Source organism: Engystomops pustulosus, chromosome 9 (genome assembly GCF_040894005.1).
Source record: "Engystomops pustulosus chromosome 9, aEngPut4.maternal, whole genome shotgun sequence".
Classification (NCBI taxonomy): Eukaryota; Metazoa; Chordata; class Amphibia; order Anura; family Leptodactylidae; genus Engystomops; species Engystomops pustulosus.
In genome coordinates, this window is record NC_092419.1 from 60081460 (window position 1) to 60100613 (window position 19154).

A 19154-nucleotide genomic window follows, 5' to 3' on the forward strand; every position below is an offset into this window, starting at 1 on the left:
ATGGCGTCTTCATCAGGTCTAAAAACTATGTGAGTTACATGGCAAGAGACAAAGACAAAAGCAACATAAAATGACATAATTAGTATAACATGACATAATTAGTATGACATAATTAGTAGGATTAGGGTACAGTACGAACAAATATGAACAAGTATGAAGTATGAACAAGATAGGACATATGGGCATGATTAGTACAGGCTAAAAATAAGTCTATATACACTCTCCGGCCACTTTATTAGGTACACCTGTCCAACTGCTCGTTAACACTTAATTTTTAATCAGCCAATCACATGGTGGCAACTCAGTGCATTTAGGCATGTAGCATGGTCAAGACAATCTCCTGCAGTTCAAACCGAGCATCAGTATGGGGAAGAAAGTTGATTTGAGTGCCTTTGAACGTGGCATGGTTGTTAGTGCTAGAAGGGCTGGTCTGAGTATTTCAGAAACTGCTGATTTACTGGGATTTTCACGCACAACCATCTCTAGGGTTTACAGAGAATGGTCCGAAAAAGAAAAAACATCCAGTGAGCGGCAGTTCTGTGGGCGGAAATGCCTTGTTGATGCCAGAGGTCAGAGGAGAATGGGCAGACTGTTTCGAGCTGATAGAAAGGCAACAGTGACTCAAATCGCCACCCGTTACAACCAAGGTAGGCAGAAGAGCATCTCTGAACGCACAGTACGTCGAACTTTGAGGCAGATGGGCTACAGCAGCAGAAGACCACACCGGGTGCCACTCCTTTCAGCTAAGAACAGGAAACTGAGGCTACAATTTGCACAAGCTCATCGAAATTGGACAGTAGAAGATTGGAAAAACGTTGCCTGGTCTCGATTTTTGCTGCGACATTCGGATGGTAGGGTCAGAATTTGGCGTCAACAACATGAAAGCATGGATCCATCCTGTCTTGTTTCAACGGTTCAGGCTGGTGGTGGTGTCATGGTGTGGGGAATATTTTCTTGCAGAACAAGAGGACAGCAAAAAAACTCTACAGGGTTAACTATAGCCCATTACCCCTGAGGAAGCCAGGTTAACTGGCGAAACATGTTGGGGGGCTGATAGTTTTTGGTTTTATTATCAATGTAGTGTGGAACGTAGCTAAACAATAGCAAAAAGTCAGGCAGCTCAGAGCTGCAGATCTGAGTTGGCCACTAGTAGGCACACAGTGCCAAAAAATATTTATTGGCCATTATAAACCAGGCTGCTATGTAAAAAGTTAATTTAGGAATACACAGGCTTAGTCAGAAACATAACAACACTGACATCTAGTGTCAGCAATAGACACACAAGCTACAATGTATCCAACAACTTAATTAGCGTTACACAGCAGCAGATGAAGAAATATGTTACAGCATATTGAATGTAAAACAACTACTAGTTACTATTTCTTCTGAAAGGCCATAATACAGTCCACGCATCATTGGGTTTTTAAAAGAGTTTATTCACTTCAAACAATTTAAAAAAACTTTTTACTTTGATTAAAATAAAATTTACATTTTAATGACACTCGAATATGAATATTTTCTTGGCACTCTTTTGGCCCCTTGGTACCAATTGAGCATCGTTGCAACGCCACAGCCTACTTGAGTATTGTTGCTGACCATGTCCATCCCTTTATAACCACAATGTACCCAACATCTGATGGCTACTTTCAGCAGGTTAATGCGCCATGTCATAAAGCTGGAATCATCTCAGACTGGTTTCTTGAACATGACAATGAGTTCACTGTACTCAAATGGCCTCCACAGTCACCAGATCTCAATCCAATAGAGCATCTTTGGGATGTGGTGGAACGGGAGATTGGCATCATGGATGTTCAGCCGACAAATCTGCGGCAACTGTGTGATGCCATCATGTCAATATGGACCAAAATCTCTGAGGAATGCTTCCAGCACCTTGTTGAATCTGTGCCACGAAGAATTGAGGCAGTTCTGAAGGCAAAAGAGGGTCCAACCCAGTACTAGCATGGTATACCTAATAAAGTGGCTGGTGAGTGTATAACCCCCATTTAAGTCAAGAAACCCTTCCAATTCCCCAACCACAAAGTGAAGGACAAAGTGTCCACTGCAGAGTTTCTTTTGAGTTCCATGGACAGTCATTCAATCTTTTTAAGGGCATGGGTAATGGATCCATAGGGAGCAATGACATTCGGGATGCACATGTAACAAGCCTCTACAATCTTACAGACGCTTCCCTTCTCAGCAAGTCCAAAGCCATGTGGTTCTGGAAATAACGCTCAAATCTCTGTTGATTACAATAAAAACAGTTAAACCAATAAACATATTTGTTTTTAGCTATCTGGGGAATAATGGACTCTAGACCTGCCCATATCTGATTGTGGGCCTTGAACTCATCTGAGACCCACCCCCTCCTTGGTACTCCTACTGCAACTATTTAAATGTTGTCATCTACGTGCTTCTCTCTTTGACCTCCAGAATTAATTGGGATTCTCTACCTTTACTTTGTGTTTCCAATCAAACTTATCGTTGGGGATGACGAGGAAGGAATGCACAAATTATGCTACAGCAAACTTGCCTTCCCAGCTTCTAGGCAGGCTTGACCTGACTCTTCTATCCCCACAAATCCAGTACACATCATACACTGATAATTAGAGATAAGCAAATCGATTCGAACAAAGTGGAATTCGATACAAATTTCACAGAAAATTCGATTCGTCACAAACCAGCAGTTTATGATGATTCGTGGGAGCACAAATTTTTTTTTATCCTTTTTTTTTTTTAGCTAAATGGGCACGAGCACAACATGTTGCATTGGGCTGAGAACTCTGGGAAGGAGAAAGGAACACCCTCGATGACATCTGCAGACCTGTAAACCAATCAGAGACCAGCAGGCTTATGTGATGTCACATAGCCCTATGAAGACCAGCCATTTTCAATCTCGGCACTTCACACTGCATCTGTAGTAGCTGCTGTTACTGTACTGTGGTGTACCGATTTCTGCACCAATCCCAGGGTGTGCGTTTGGGAGATCTGTATACTCCAAATAGCAGTTCTTTTTAGTTACTGAATCCAAAAGGAAGAAATCTGTTTTATATCTATGAAGCAGCTGTAGTGATTCGTGGACCATTCTCGGGGTGTGCATTTTGGGACATCTGTATAACGCAAACTACAATATTTTTTTGTTACTAAAGTTGAGAGCAAAAAATGTGTGTCACATTACCTAGTTTATAGAGTGATTTCTGCTCCTCTTCCACGGTGTGCCTTGTGGGGTATCTGTATAATGCAAATTCCAATACTTTTTGTTGCTAAAGTTCAGAGCAAGATTTACGTGTCAAATCCACGTAGTTTATAGAGTGATTTTCGCTCCAATTACAGGGTGTCCGTTGTGGGGTATCTGTATAACTCAAATTCCAATACTTTTTGTTGCTAAAGTTCAGAGCAACAAATAAGTGTCTAATTCACATACTTTATAGAGTGAATTTTTCTCCAAACACAGGGTGTATGTCGCTGGGCATCTGTATAACGCAAATTCCAATTATTTTTTGTTGCTAAAGTACAGATTTATGCAAGATTTACGTGTCAAATCCACATAGTTAATAGAGTGATTTCTGCATCAATTACAGGGTATCCATTGTGGGGTATCTGTATTACGAATTCCAATACTTTTTGTTGCTAAAGTTCAGAGCAACACATAAGGCCCCTTCCACACTAGCGAGTGTGATGCGATGAACTCGCATCACACTCGCAACGCAAGCTGCCGGGAATGCACGGCCCGAACGCTGCACCGCGGGAGTGAACTGACATGCTGAGTTCACTCCCGCGGTGCAGCGTTCGGGCCGTGCGTTCCCGGCAGCTTGCGTTGCGAGTGTGATGCGAGTTCATCGCATCACACTCGCTAGTGTGGAAGGGGCCTTAGTGTCAAATCCATGTACTTTATAGCGTGATTTTCGCTCCAATTACAGGGTGTCCCTTATGGGGTATCTGTATAAAGCAAATTACAATACTTTTTGTTACTAAAGTTCAGAGCAAGATTTATGTGTCAAATCCACATAGTTTATAGAGTGATATTCACTCCAATTACAGGGTGTCCGTTGTGGGGTATCTGTAAAATGCAAATTCCAATACTTTATTTGGCTAAAATTCATAGCAAGATTTACGTGTCAAATCCACGTAGTTTATGGAGTGATTTTCACTTCAGTTGCATGGGTTCCATTCTGGGGTATCTGTGTAACGTAAATTCCAATACTTTTTGTTGCTGAAATTCAGAGCAAGATTTACGTGTCAAATCCACGTAGTTTTTAGAGTGATTTTCACTCCAATTACAGGGTGTCCATTGTGGGGTATCTGTATAACGCAAATTTCCTTCCTTTTTGAAAGCAACAAATAAGTGTCAAATCCATGTAGTTGATTAACCACTATGTCATACAGAAAGGTGGCAGGTGGAGCAGGCAGAGGTCGCAGCACAGTAAGGGGACGTCGCAGAAGGGGTGACTCTGTGAGGCCAGAACTGCCGTTGTCATCTAGCGGCAGTTTGTTGAGCAACAACCCAAATATAACATCTGACAAGCCCAGCTACAAGGTGGACTAGGCTCAGCACCACTATTCAGTGAGGACGAAGTGTTTGAGGACAGTCAGCAGCTGCTTGGCAGTGAAGAGATGGGGCAGACATCCTCTGCTTCGTGCAGTAGGCAGGCTGTGCATACTGACACCATTGAGGAGAGTAGCAGTGACAGGGAAATGCAAATTGATGATGATGTAGCTGATCACATTTGGGACCCGGTTGTAGCAATGGATTCGTCATCGTCGGGGGAAGAGAGTGTCAGGTTACGCATGAGTCAAGCAGGGTGGCAGGCCATCATTACCCCAAGTAGAACCCGCTTCTCCACCCGTAATGTGGAAAGACTGACCTTTGTAAAGATGAATCAGGCTTGGATCAGCCAGGATTTCAACTCGGCAATCCCTTCTGCATCAGATTACATCATCATAGTATCATAGTATATAAGGCTGGAAAAAGACTCAAGTCCATCAAGTCCAACCTTTAAGAATTAAATAAATGTTTTATCCCCATAACCAAAAATTTTTTCTCTCCAGAAAGGCATCCAGGCCTCTCTTGAACATGTACATAGAGTCCGTCATAACAACCTCCTGCGGCAGAGAGTTCCATAGTCTCACTGCTCTTACAGGAAAGAACCTTTGTCTATGGCTATGGTAGAATCGCCTCTCCTGTAGCCGTAGAGGATGCCCCCTTGTCCTGGTCACAGGCCTAGGTATAAAAAGATCTTTGGAGAAATCCTTGTACTGTCCCTTCAGGTATTTGTACATTGTAATGAGGTCTACCCTCAGTTGTCTTTTTTCTAAACTGAATAATCCCAAATTTTGTAATCTGTCAGTGTATTCTAATCCCTCCATTCCCCTAATAATCCTGGTTGCTCTCTTCTGCACCCGTTCCAGCTCTACTATATCCTTTTTATACACTGGTGCCCAAAACTGTACACAATATTCCATGTGTGGTCTGACCAGGGATTTGTATAAGGGCAAAACTATGTCTTTATCATGAGAATCTATTCCTCTCTTGATACATCCCATAATTTTATCTGCTTTAGCAGCAGCCGCCTGGCTCTGGTCACTAAAATTAAGTTTACCATTCACCAATACCCCCAAGTCCTTTTCAGCTCCAGTTTTACCAAGTAATTGACCGTTTAGAACATAATTATACTTTTTGTTTCCCTGGCCCAAGTGCATAACTTTACATTTATCTACATTAAACCTCATCAACCATTTCTCTGCCCACTCCTCAAGCTTCCACAAATCCCTCTGTAATGCTAAACTATCGACCTCAGTATTTATTGCTTTACACAGCTTAGTATCATCTGCAAATATTGAAACTTGACTGTGTAAACCCACTACAAGGTCATTAATAAAAATATTAAAAAGAAGTGGCCCCAATACTGACCCCTGTGGCACTCCACTGGTAACGTCAACCCAATCTGAGAATATGCCATTAATGATGACCCTCTGTTTTCTATCACTAAGCCAATTACTTACCCAAATACACAGATTTTCTCCTATTCCCAGCAGTCTCATTTTATATACCAACCTTTTATATGGCACGGTGTCAAATGCCTTTGAAAAGTCCAGATATACAACATCTACACCGTCCCCCAGATACAGTCTTGAACTTACCTCCTCGTAGAAACCAATCAGATTAGTCTGACAGGACCGATCTCTCATAAACCCATGCTGACGTTGGGTTATAAGGTTGTGCACAGTGAGATACTTGAGGACAGCATCTCTAACAAACCCCTCAAATATTTTCCACACCACAGAAGTTAGACTCACGGGTCTGTAGTTTCCAGGATCACTATTTGATCCTTTTTTCCTTTTTTGTATATTGGTACCACATTTGCTATGCGCCAGTCCTGTGGAACATAAGTCCTCAGTGATTCTTCAAATATTAAAAATACTGGTCTGTCTATCACGGTACATAATTCATGCAGAACCCGGGGGTGTATGCCATCTGGCCCCGGTGACTTATCTATCTTAGTGGTTGTGAAGCGGCACCGTACCTCTTCCTGGGTTAAACTGTTGACATTCCAAAAAGAATTTACATTATTCCTCATTGTGTCTTCCACCAGGGGATTTTCCTGGGTAAAGACAGTTGAGAAGGTGACATTCAGTAGATTGGCCCTTTCCTCATCTCCTTCCACCATGATCCCCATGTTATTTCTAAGGGGACCCACATTCTCTGTTTTTAGTTTCTTATCATTTATATACTTGAAAAGTAATTTGGGATTATTTTTGCTCTCCCTGGCAATATTTCTCTCAGTCTCAATTTTTGCAGCCTTTATCTGCTTTTTACAGAATTTATTTTTCTCTCTATAATCCTGTAATGCCTTATCGCTACCTTCACGTTTTAGCACCTTAAACGCCTTATCTCTCTCGCTTATTGCTTTCCTTACAAGACTAGTTAGCCACATTGGCTGTTTCTTGTCCCTCTTATGCTTTTTCCCATAAGGTATGTGTTTCTCATAGGACTTTTTCAGAATATATGAGAAAAAGTCCCATTTTTTGGGGGGGCTTTTGTCTTTGAGAACATTATCCCAGTCAATGCCTTTAAGGTCTTCCCTTAGTTGCTGAAAATTTGCCCTCCTGGAGTTTAGAGTGTTGGTTGCCCCTTCCCTAACGTTCCCCAGGTTCCCCCCAACCTGTAGTTTTGATACCCTATCAGGTCTGTTGGTAAGGATAAGGTCCAGCAGTGCCCCCCCCTCTTGTTGGCTCCAGGACTATTTGCGACAGGTAATTGTCTTTTGTTGTTGACAAGAACCTGCTGCCTTTGAAGGAAATGCATGTTTCTGCCCCCCAGTCAATATCTGGGTAATTGAAGTCCTCTATGATAAGTACTTCACCATACTTCTCCATTTCACTTATCAGCATTTCCTCAGCTGCCTCCATTATATTTGGAGCCTTATAACAAACCCCTAGTAATATTTTATTATTCTTTTTCCCTCCCCTTATCTCCACCCATAGGGACTCCACATTTGCATTTGCGTTACTGATTTCATCTCGCAAGACAGGCTTGAGGCAAGAATTCACATATAAACAACCCCCTCCCCCTTTTTTATTAATACGATCCTTTCTAAAAAGACTATAACCATCTATAGTAACCACCCAGTCATAGCTACTGTCCAGCCATGTCTCGCTGATTCCCACTTTATCATATTTCCGCTCCAACATCAAGAGTTCCAGTTCCTCCATTCTGTTTGTGAGGCTTCTGGCATTTGTGCACATGCACTTTATATGGTTTTAACTGTCCGTATTCCTTTTGTTCTTATTCCCCAATCTTTTTCCAGCCCCCCTTCCTCCCCCATGGACTATGACTCTTCCCAGCTCTCTATCTACACTGTCTATTTGCCCTGCACAAGTGTAGTTGCCCTCCCCCCAGATCTCTAGTTTAAACACTCCTCCAACCTTTTAGCCATTTTTTCCCCCAAAACAGCTGCACCCTCCCCATTGAGATGCAGCCCATCCCTACTGTAGAGCCTGTAGCCGACAGAAAAGTCAGCCCAGTTCTCCATGAACCCAAAACCCTCCTTCCAACTTTTGAGCCACTTATTTACCTCCCTGATCTCCCGCTGTGTGGCACGTGGTACAGGTAGTAATTCGTAGAAAACTACCTTTGAGGTCCTTGCCCTGAGCTTATGGCCTAAATCCCTGAAATAATTTTTAAGGACCTTCCACCTACCTCTTACTTTGTCATTAGTGCCAATGTGGATCATGACCACTGGTTCCTCACCAGCCTCTCCCAGTAATCTGTCAACCCGACAGCAGCCCCTGTCAACCCTCACCAGCCCCTCCCAGTAATCTGTCAACCCGCTGCGCAACATGCCGAACCCGAGCACCCGGCAAACAACACACTGTTCGGTATGCACAGTCTTTGTGACAGATTGCCCTGTGTGTTGCCCTAATAATCGAATCTCCCACTACCAGCACCTGTCTGACCTTGCCTGTGCTCCCATTACCCTTCTTACTGGAGCAGACAGTCCGCTGGTTGCTAGAGGCCACGTCTTGCTGCAGCATTGCTACCACAGAGCTGATATCCCCCTCATCCGCCAGCCTGGCAAACTTATTGGGGTGCACCAGATCAGGACTAGACTCCCCACAACTCTTCCCTCTACCCTGCCTTCTACATGTTACCCAACAAGCTGCCCCCTCACTCTGCACCTCAATACTTCTCTCCCCATACCCATCTTCCCCAGAGAGTTTGGCTCCAGGAGCAGCAAACTTCGCTCCATATTGTCAATTGCCCGCAGCCTTGAAACTTGCTCATTTAGATCCAGAATCTGGGCTTCCAGATGAGCAATTTTTACACAGCCCACACAGCAGTATTCCCCCTCGAACGGCTGTTCAAGGAAAGCATACATGGCACAGGATGAACACTGTGTAGCAATGCCACTCATGGAGTCCATTGTTCTAATGGGGATTACAATAGAAATATGCACAGAAAGAAGAATTTACAGTCAAATTAACACAAAATACAGCAGTTACCTGCTAAAGTCCCTCAAACTTAAGTTCCTTAAACGTAAGTCACACTTAGGACACTGCACACACTTCGGATCAATGCACACTCGATCAATGCACCCAAGCTCACACACTCGCTTTTCTGATGCTTTTTTAAAGGTTATATGCCACAAAACTCTGTTGAGCTCACTGCAACAAGATCTGGCTGCAAAACCCATCAGCCATGACACCTCCCCCATACAATGAGAAATGAGTCTGGGTTCTAACTACCAGCCACTGTTCTGATGCTGCCACCCGCCTGATGCCACACATCTGCTGGCAGTTGCTCCATCTGCCTCCAACCATCTTTAGCAAGGACTGGAATTGTCTGCCACCTCCAGACTATATCATTGTGCCACTGTGTGGGCTCCTGCTGCTCCTGCTGACGCCACCTCCACACTATATCATTGTGCCACTCTGTGGGCTCCTGCTGCTGACGCCACCTCCACACTATATCATTGTGCCACTCTGTGGGCTCCTGCTGCTGCTGTTGACGCCACCTCCACACTATATTATTGTGCCACTCTGTGGGCTCCTGCAGTGGCTGCTGCTGACGCCACCTCCACAATCTGACTCTGTCATTGTGACACTCGGTGGCCTCCTGCTGCTGACACCACCTCCACACTATATCATTGTGCCACTCTGTGGGCTTCTGCTGCCGCTGACGCCACCTCCACTCTATATCATTGTGCCACTCTGTGGGCTCCTGCTGATGCCACCTCCACACTATATTATTGTGCCACTCTGTGGGCTCCTGCCGCTGCTGACTCCTACTTCACACTTTATCATTGTGCGACTATGTGGGCTCTTTCTGCTGCTACTGACGCCACCTCCACACTATGTCAATGTGCCACTCTGTGGGCTCCTGCTGCTGCTAACGCCACCTCCACACTATATCATTGTGCCACTCTGTGGGCTCCTGCTGTGGCTGCTGCTGACGCCACCTCCGCACTCTATCATTGTGCCACTCTGTGGCTTTCCATGTTGCTGCCACCTGTGGGCTCCTGCTGCTGCTTATGCTGACACCACCTCCACACCTCTGACCTCATGCTGGTGCCACCTTTGCAGTTTTTTTTTTGCAAAGACATGATATTTGCTTCGTCATGGTGCCACAATGTGGCCTTATCTGCTGTGGGCTCCTACTTCTGATGACGCCACCTTCACACTCTACCATTGTGCCACTCGGTGGCCTACCATGTGCCGCCACCTCCGACCTCATGCTGCTGTTGCTGGTGCCACCTTTGCAGTTCTTTTTTGGCAAAGACATGATATTTTCAGGAACACTGTAATGTAAGATGCATATGGCGTCCCTATTCCTCAAATTCAAATTTAAATGGAAAATTTCAACTTCGAATTAATTTCAAACTATGTCATTGTGCCACAATGCTGTGGGCTCCTGCTGCTGCTGCTGCCGCCACCACTCTGTTATTATGCCACTCTGTGGCTTTCCCTGTTTTGGATCCACTCCTGTTTGTTTTTGGCTTTAGCCAAAACTGATGATTATTGACCGATTGAAAGCGTACACTGATGGATGAAATGAAGGCTAAAATGATTAGTGACAGATGCAGAATTTCTGCCGACACCCTCTGCACTCTTTTGGGGGGTTTCTACATGTATTCGCATTTAAGAGAACAAGTTCTTTTGTAATATATTGAATCATCTGATGTCAGTGTAAAAAGAGTGCACTCTTTGATGTTACAGTGGGATCTTGGCCCTCAGCTCAGTCCTTTCGAGTTGACACAGATGTTACCTTGGTTTTTTTAGGGGGTGGCACCGCCCTCCTTGTGTGTGGGGCTATAGTCAAAATAAAGTCAAAATATAGACAGTGTAGACACACGTTTGTCTAACAAAAGAGCTGCTGCGTCCTCTGGTTGTCAGGCAGTAAAGCCTGATGTATATGGCAAGAGTTTTTTTGACCTGAGTGAAGTTGGCCCCCCCACCTTGTTCAAATCAAACAAAATTGGTGTCAAACGTTTGTGCTACGTTTGTGCTGGTTTGTGCAGCAGAAATTTTCGTTTGTGCCGCTATCGTTTTTAAGATTTTAATGAAAGTTTCCAGAGGTCATCAGAGGTCAACCAGCCCCCCCACATTGCCCAAATCAAACAAAACTGGTGCCGAACAATTCTGATACGTTTGTGCTGGTTTGTGCTGCGCAAATTTTTGTTTGTGCTGCTTTTGTTTTGAATATATGAACAAAAAATGAAAGTTCAAAAGTTCAAGCAGCCCCCCCACATTAACGGAATCAAACAAAACTGGTGTCAAACGTTAGTGCTACGTTTGTGCTGGTTTGTGCAGCAAAAATTTTTGTTTGTGCCGTTATAATTTTTAAGGTATGTTCAGGTGTTTGAGGTGTTTTGGATGAACTGGTAAAAAACAAACCTAGTGACACTTCCCTGGTTTGATCACCAGGGGGAGCTAGCAAACACATTGTACTTTGGAAGAAATGAACTCTGATGACCTCTGCAAAAAAGTATGAATATATTAAAAATTATAGCGGCACAAACGAAAATTTTTGCTGCACAAACCAGCACAAACGTAGCACTAACGTTTGACACCAGTTTTGTTTGATTCCGTTAATGTGGGGGGGCTGCTTGAACTTTTGAACTTTCATTTTTTGTTCATAAATTCAAAACAAAAGCAGCACAAACAAAAATTTGCGCAGCACAAACCAGCACAAACGTAGCAGAATTATTTGGAACCAGTTTTGTTTGATTTGGGCAATGTGGGGGGGCTGGTTGACCTCTGATGACCTCTGGAAACTTTCATTAAAATCTTAAAAACGATAGCGGCACAAACGAAAATTTCTGCTGCACAAACCAGCACAAACGTAGCACAAACGTTTGACACCAATTTTGTTTGATTTGAACAAGGTGGGGGGGCCAACTTCACTTAGGTGTTTTTTTGGGGTATTTTAACCAGTAAATCGGTCGCGCTGCCTGTGGTAAGTATCTTTATAACAAACTTAATGTTATAGGTAATTGGCAATTATTCTGTGTACAGATGAAAAATTTTCGATAGACAACATTTATTACATCAAGGTTTTAAGTACAAAGTATCAGTAAAAGAATATATATTGTACGGCGGACAACGCGTTTCGGGGCAGGATTGGCCCCTTCTTCAGGTCCAGATGATTCTGTAACATGTAGAGGTGATGAGTAGTGGCTGGAGCCGTAACTCAAGTTATTCAAAAGAGTAGATTATTACAATAGTGATGACTATAAGTGATGCACATATCATGAATCTAATAATAATAGTCATCATGCTTATATAAAAGTGACAACAATAAATAATAGTAGATAAAAATACATTAGTGGTAGGAATATGATTAGTACCAAATTAGTAACGTTAAAACATAAAAATTCATAATTAGTATAAAAAATTCATAATTGGTATAAAATATATATAATTCATATAAAAGTCATTTATTAAACTGTATGTTATCTTAAAATAGTATAAGACAGGATTAGGTATATACAAATAAATGACACAATGTATCAATGGTACTGACCTCTCTGTACTTGGAAGTTGTGCTAGGACTGTTAGCTGATTGCTATTGGGGGAAGGGGAAAAGAATAGCGTGTAATAAGAAGATGGTGTGGAAACAATTTGATACTAGGAGAGAGATGTGGGTGGTGTGCATTGACTAACCTCTAAAAATGGAGAGTGGGGAAGGAATGCTGGATAAGAAATTACCGATGGTATGAGGTTCCTGATAAACTGAAAATTATAAATGAAGACACATGGTAAATGACACTGAAGGGAACGCTGTCTTGGTAAGGAGCGTGGGTTACTTTGTATCCTGTCCGTTCCGGCTGGCAGCAGCTGACAGATTAATACCTGCCGGTGGCCGGACGGAGGTTTAAATAGTGGTTGAGGGAAGGCGCGCATGCGCGATGTGTGGGAAACTTCGTAGTTGACTGCGCTTGCGTGAATTGCGGGATTGTAGCACGGATAGCTGAGTTATGGATCGAAGGAAGCCGGTAGGGAAGGAGGGAGGGGTAAAGATGTTACCTTGTCAGGCTAGGTTCCCGCTTTGCTTATTTGGTGAAGTTTTCTGTGCACATGGAATTTCAGAGTGAAGCAATTCTAAGAGCTGCGGCTGTTATGTGCTTGTCATACTAAAACACAGCATTGTTTGAAGACCAAATCATGCTCCCTATGCATATTTAACTATGGCACGATATTTTACAACACCTTACAGACTCTCTACAGCCAGGAAATACCTGTTTTTAAAGTGATTCATCATGATTCGATTTGGGTCAAATCAAATTTTTTCCAAAAACTTGGCGAATCGAGGCGAACCGAATTTCAACACATTCAGCCATCTCTACGGATACCTGTGCCGTTAATGTTAAAGAAGGTCATTGTCTTTTCCAAGGCCTGACTTAACTGCACGGCTTATACCACCTGGTTTCCTGCCATCAGCTATAGGTTTTTTTGGGAAGTAGAGGCCTAGTCTGGGTGCTCAGCCAAATAGTGGGACAATTCTGTGTTTCTATTAACGGTGGTCCTAACTGAATAGAATGCAGCAGGAAGGCACTCAGGCCATGGTTTCCCTGTTTCTTCCATGGCCTTTTGAATCTCTTTCTTAAGAGTGCCTATTATTCTCTCAACCCTACCCCTAGCTTAGGAAGGGTAAGGGGTGTATAGGGCCTGTTCTACACCCAGAATGGTGGTTCGTGATGAGCGTTTGTGTCTGCGCTGGATGACTCTCCGAGGAGTACTGTAGTCCACACCTGATTGGTCAGCTTGGTCAAGGAGAGCTGACCAATCAGGTGCGGACTGCAGTACTCTTCGGAGAGTCATCTAGCGCCGACACAAACACTCATCACGAACCACCATTTTGGATTTACTACTACTCGGAATTGTGTTCTGTTTTGGAGAAGGAACCATCCCAGGGGAGTTGTAGCACGAGGATGCAAAATCTACATTTAAGCTGTTATTGGAGTTGTGCCCAGCTGCACAACTCCATAAGGTAAAAAGTTCCAGGACTATTGTACTCACCATGTTGTAAAAGATACCACACCATAGGAGCGCCCCTTTCTCCATTATATCTCTGTTCTACACCCAGGAGGGACAAGGTTTCAGTCTTTTCCTGTCCAGTGAAGTAAGTTCTGCAACCTGACTCTATGGTCTCTGGAAGTCCAAAGCTGCAAAAATTCTAACTCACCATCTTCTTGGCTGCGGCTATGGCAGAAGCCTTGGTCGTGAGAAAAGCTTCTGGCCACCCTGAAAAGAGATCGGTGCACAGAAGCGTGTACTCATAGATACCACTTTTTGGTATCTGGATAAAATCCATCTGCAGTCTCTGGAAAGGGATACAGCGGCTTAGGTGTCACCTTCTGTGGGGTTTTTACCACCTTTCACGGGTTGTGGCGTGCACAGACTATACAGTGGCAAACAACTGTCGGTTTATGAGCACTAGCATGGCCATTTTGGATTTATGTGTCTGTGGGCTTCTTGACTTAATGTCGTGTGCAGGGCTCTGGGCAGGCGTACCCTCTCTCCCAATATACAGGTCCCATTAGCTTCTGGGCTCTAGCTTTCCTAAACACCTCCTTCTATTCTGATGACACTTATGCCACCAGGGAATGGAGAACCTGTGGATCAGACTTTTCAGGCTCAGTACTCACCGTTGAGACTACCGGAAAGTCTCTGGGTTCAATTTGTGCAGCTGTCTTCGTCACCCTGTCAGCCACATCATTGCCCTTGATGTAGTTACCAATTGTGTGTTCTTTTACTTTTATTATCCCCACCTAGTAAAAGAGCATCCGTGAGCTCTTTAATCAGCATGCCATGTCTAAAGGGGGTCTCTGCAGAGGTGAGGAAATCTCTAGCCTTACTTATGGGTCAATAGTCGTGTTTATAAACCAAAACTTTACCTTGAGTATAGGTGTTTGCTATTTTTACCTTCTGCCAGCTGTAGCGCTTCCTTGAGGGCCATCAACTCCACCTCCTGCGCTGACCTGTGTGGAGATCTCAATACACAATGCAAAACAAAACAAAAGGTTTGGTGCAGTCAGGATTTGCAAGCTAAAGGCTGTGGAATGCATCAAATTGCCTCTTGACTAAGGGCAAATGGGGGAGATGCAATGCAGTCATAAAGGGACAGAATCAGGAAACAGACTTTATCCCAGGCTTGCAGTAGCTGGCCAGTCTTAGAAATATGTGAAGAAGCTCAGGGCCTCAAGGCAGGGGCATATTCTAGACTGTCAGCTTTCTTTCCTCTGGCAGGTGCCTGCCTGTGGCTGAGAAGAAGTGGCCTAGGAAGACCACCTTCTCCTGGCAGTACTGGAGGCTCAGTACTGGAGACTCAGACTGTCCTGTCTCTTTCATCAGCAGGCACTCTGAAGGATTGGTAATAACACTCCTTCGTTCTATAATCGGATTAGGTTTTCTCACTTATGTACATTCAAGGGATCATCTGACATATCCAAAACATTCAAAACTTTATTAATACTTTTCTTTTCACCACAATGCTACCAGCCCTTATATTCCATTATGTCAACTTTGCATTTTTCCATCAGTCCTACATAACTCTCACCCTCAACAACCAACTGTTTGCTTACATTAGGCCAACCTCTGTCTATGCATTTGAGAAACAATCTGAGTCTTTGGTTCGCAGTGCCCTACCCATCATAAATGTCTACAACAGAAACACTGTTCCCACAGACACAGCGAATGCCAAGACCTCAATTTACTGACCCCAAAGAAAACTAGACACTTGAGACTTTCACAGAGTCTACACCAAGTCACGGCTCTCAGACTTACTTTATACCAAGTCATTGCTCTCAGACCAACCTACAAGTGGTCTTTTTCCACAGTTAGAGTGAGCGTACTGTCATATATGGACATTTAAAGGCAAAGTGCATAATATCACCCAAGGAAATGACCTTACCCAGCCATTGAAACAGAAGTGACAATCAAGGTAGACAATAAAAATAGACTTACCCCGAGTGCTCTTTGTTAAATTCTGGTCACTGGCAGTGTGGACTCCTAAGGAGATCACTTAGATGGTCAAATATTCATCTTTAGTAACACCCAACCCAGTTGATGCCAAATGAAAGATCTTTATCTAGGACTCAAACAGCCCTTATCAGTTGTATGGTCACTTCCACATTAACTGTTATACCCAAAATGGCTACCGGTACCAGGATGCGAGCAGACACTAAGACACACCAGTCTCTTAGACTCACAGGGGGTCATTTACTAAGGGTCCGATTCACGTTTTTGCGACGGCTTACCAGAATTTTTCAGTTTTGCGCTGATTTTCCCTGTATTGCCCCGGGATTTTGGCGCACGCGATCAGATTGTGGCACATCGGCGCCGGCATGCACGCAACGGAAATCGGGGGCGTGGCCGTAAAAAAACCCGATGGATTTGGAAAACCCACCGCATTAAAAAAAAAAAAAAGTGTCACTTGACATGCGCTTACCTTCATCCAGGATGGCTCGGTGAACTCCAGTGCGTTCCGATGCTCTTCAGCGCAGCAGCCACCTGGTGGACGTCGGAGGAACTGCCTTAGTGAATCCCAGCCGGACCTGAATCCACCGCAGAGAACGCGCCACTGGATCGCGAAAGGACCGGGTAAGTAAATCTGCCCCACAATGTTTATTAGCATGCAGCCACATATATTAAACACAGACAATGATCTGCATAACTGTGCACTGTTTCTTCCAGAGGCCTTGTTCTCATATAAACAGAATGTTTATACTAATTGTCTTTGTGTTAGCTTTGTATAAGTCACAATATGGCCTTCAAGCAGAGAACCTACAGAAAAGACAAGGTAAACAATAGCGAGGGCAAAATAATTTCTAAACAGTTCACACAAAACAATGTTTGACTCATGGCATGGCTGGACAGTGGGCAACATGACCACCGGACGAGATGGCGCCCGGTTGTAGATGCCTTTTAAAGGACACCTGTCATCAGGTCTGTGTCACTTGTCCTGTCACTACTACCTGTTGGAGCAGCTCACAAGGATCCCATCACAACCTTTATCTAGTCAATTCAAAAACAGAATCTCCATTGGGTCTCAATGAAAAGTTAAGCTTTGCTTGTTTTCTTTAAACCCCAATCCCCTCCCTTACCATTCCTCCCTCATAAGACAATTGCTGCCGCACCTTGTGTCTATATTCATAATATTATTTTTCTGTTTTTTCATCACTTTTACTTTTGAGTGTATACCTTCTTACAGCAACATTGTCTCGTGCCTCTACTGTACTCCTCACATAATCTGAGTGTAAGCTTTCAGGTCCAATATTTGCAATGTGCCTCTGCATACAGCAATTGAGACTAATACGCCTTTAAATCCCTATTATTCTGCATCAGGACCCACTGTGCACTATTATGCTCACTATAGGTTACGCTATAACATGGTGCGTGCCATATTGGACCCCCTGGTGACATTCAGTACTGCACCCGAACATTGCTTACTTGCCCTGACCCATCCCCACTGCTGCCAGGTACGCCTTTCCTTGGGCTGTTGCCCATCCACTTCACGCTGGCACCTGCTTGGCAGCGTACACTCTCTGCGTGCGCCCGCCATGCCCACTGTACCTGGATTCAGAGGAACTACTCCGATTGGCCAGTACACGTGGGTGGTGCGTGGGGGGGGGCTCCGATACCACGGCGCATACTTTAAACCCCAACACAGGCACAAGTCAGGAGAACCCACTGGTCTGTATGGCTGACACCGGGAGTTTATCATATACCATATATACTCGAGTATAAGCCGACACAGGTATAAGTCGAGGCCCCTAATTTTACCACAAAAACCTGGAAAAAACTATTGACTTGAGTACAAGCCGAGGGTGGGAAATGCATTGGTCACAGCTTCCCCAGTATATAGCCTGTCGGACCCTGCCCCATAGTATATAGCCAGCACCTGCCCCCCAGTATATAGCCTGCCACCCCATATCCCTCAGTATATAGCCAGCCCCTGCCCCAGTATATAGCCAGCAGTGGGGGAAGCCGGAAAAGTGAATTTTGATATATTTTTTTTACTTGAGTATAAGCCGAGTTTGGGTTTTCAGCACATTTTTTGTGCTAAAAAACTAGGCTTATACTCGAGTATATATGGTACTCCCTCAGCCATCTTTATTTTGCCTGGCTGCTATGCCTGACCCCCTTGTTACCCTTTACGGGGATAAGGTAAGACTATTTTCATTTTAGTTCATCCGCACACTATGTTTTAACTGCTTGTAATCCAGAGGAGCTAATATGGTACAAATTCTCTGTTTCTAATAGGGCATTTATTGATGAACCCAGCGATCCCCTGATGAGCCCAATAGGGCGAAACAAGCCTTGTCTGTATTTGGGATTCATACCCCATCAGTGACATACATTTTATGACACGGGAGATGGAATTTATACCCTATCTGTGACATTCTATGAGGGCTAAAACCAGACTATACCTGCTGAATAGGTCTGTAACAGGGCCAGCTATTGCAGGGTCAGGTTCCAGTCAGGACTGTAGTTAAATAGGACTACAGCTCCGAAGCTAGGCTAATAGGGTGTGATAGACTTGTGCCCCAATTAGGGCTATTGTAGGGATTTTCTATGACTATTAAGTCAGTAAAACTCAAGCCAACATGGACAAACATCTATAACTTACCCATTTGCTGTGCACTCTATGTACTCTGTATGGATTCCTATGTACTTCACCTAAACCAGTGGTGGCGAACCTATGGCACTGGTGCCAGAGGTGGCACTCCAAGCCCTTTATGTGGGCACCCAGGCCTTCATCCCAACAGAGAGTTTGCCAGACAGGACTCAGGGTTTCCTCCTGTGGTCCAATAGAGCCCAGGATGCGCCATGCTCAGCGCCATTTTAAAGCAATATCCTTGGCTGCCAGGACTACAGGAGGAGTCAGAAGGTGTGGATAGATACAAGTTGTCGTTGGAGCTCTTGCTCTGGATCCCCTGATTCTCTCTCTTCAGGGGACCCTGGAAGGAAGCTACAATCCAAATTTCTCCATCTTTCTATTGTATTGGTGAACTCAGGACACCAATACGATTGGAAACCTGTGATACAGCAGGGATCCATAAGTTACTACTTAAATTGTCATGTTGGCACTTTGTGACATGTAAATGGGTATTGGTTGTAGTTTGGGCACTCCGTCTCCAAAAGGTTCGCCATCA

The 19154-nt window shown here is 44.1% G+C and overlaps 1 protein-coding gene across 4 annotated transcripts in view; it reads left to right on the forward strand.

Annotated features, from left to right (window-relative positions):
- The window catches only part of LOC140077099 (coagulation factor VIII-like), an 810463-nt gene that overhangs the window by 543083 nt on the left and 248226 nt on the right, over nt 1-19154 (forward strand). Inside the window, exon 22 of one of the 4 annotated variants that reach the window (XM_072123991.1) lies at nt 2738-3108. The exons of the other annotated variants lie outside the window; for them this stretch is intronic. Within the exon in view, the coding sequence (XP_071980092.1) occupies nt 2738-2775 (38 nt within the window). The 3' untranslated portion in view covers nt 2776-3108. Of the gene's footprint in view, nt 1-2737; nt 3109-19154 lie in introns of those variants that run through there. 4 annotated transcript variants of the gene reach the window in all.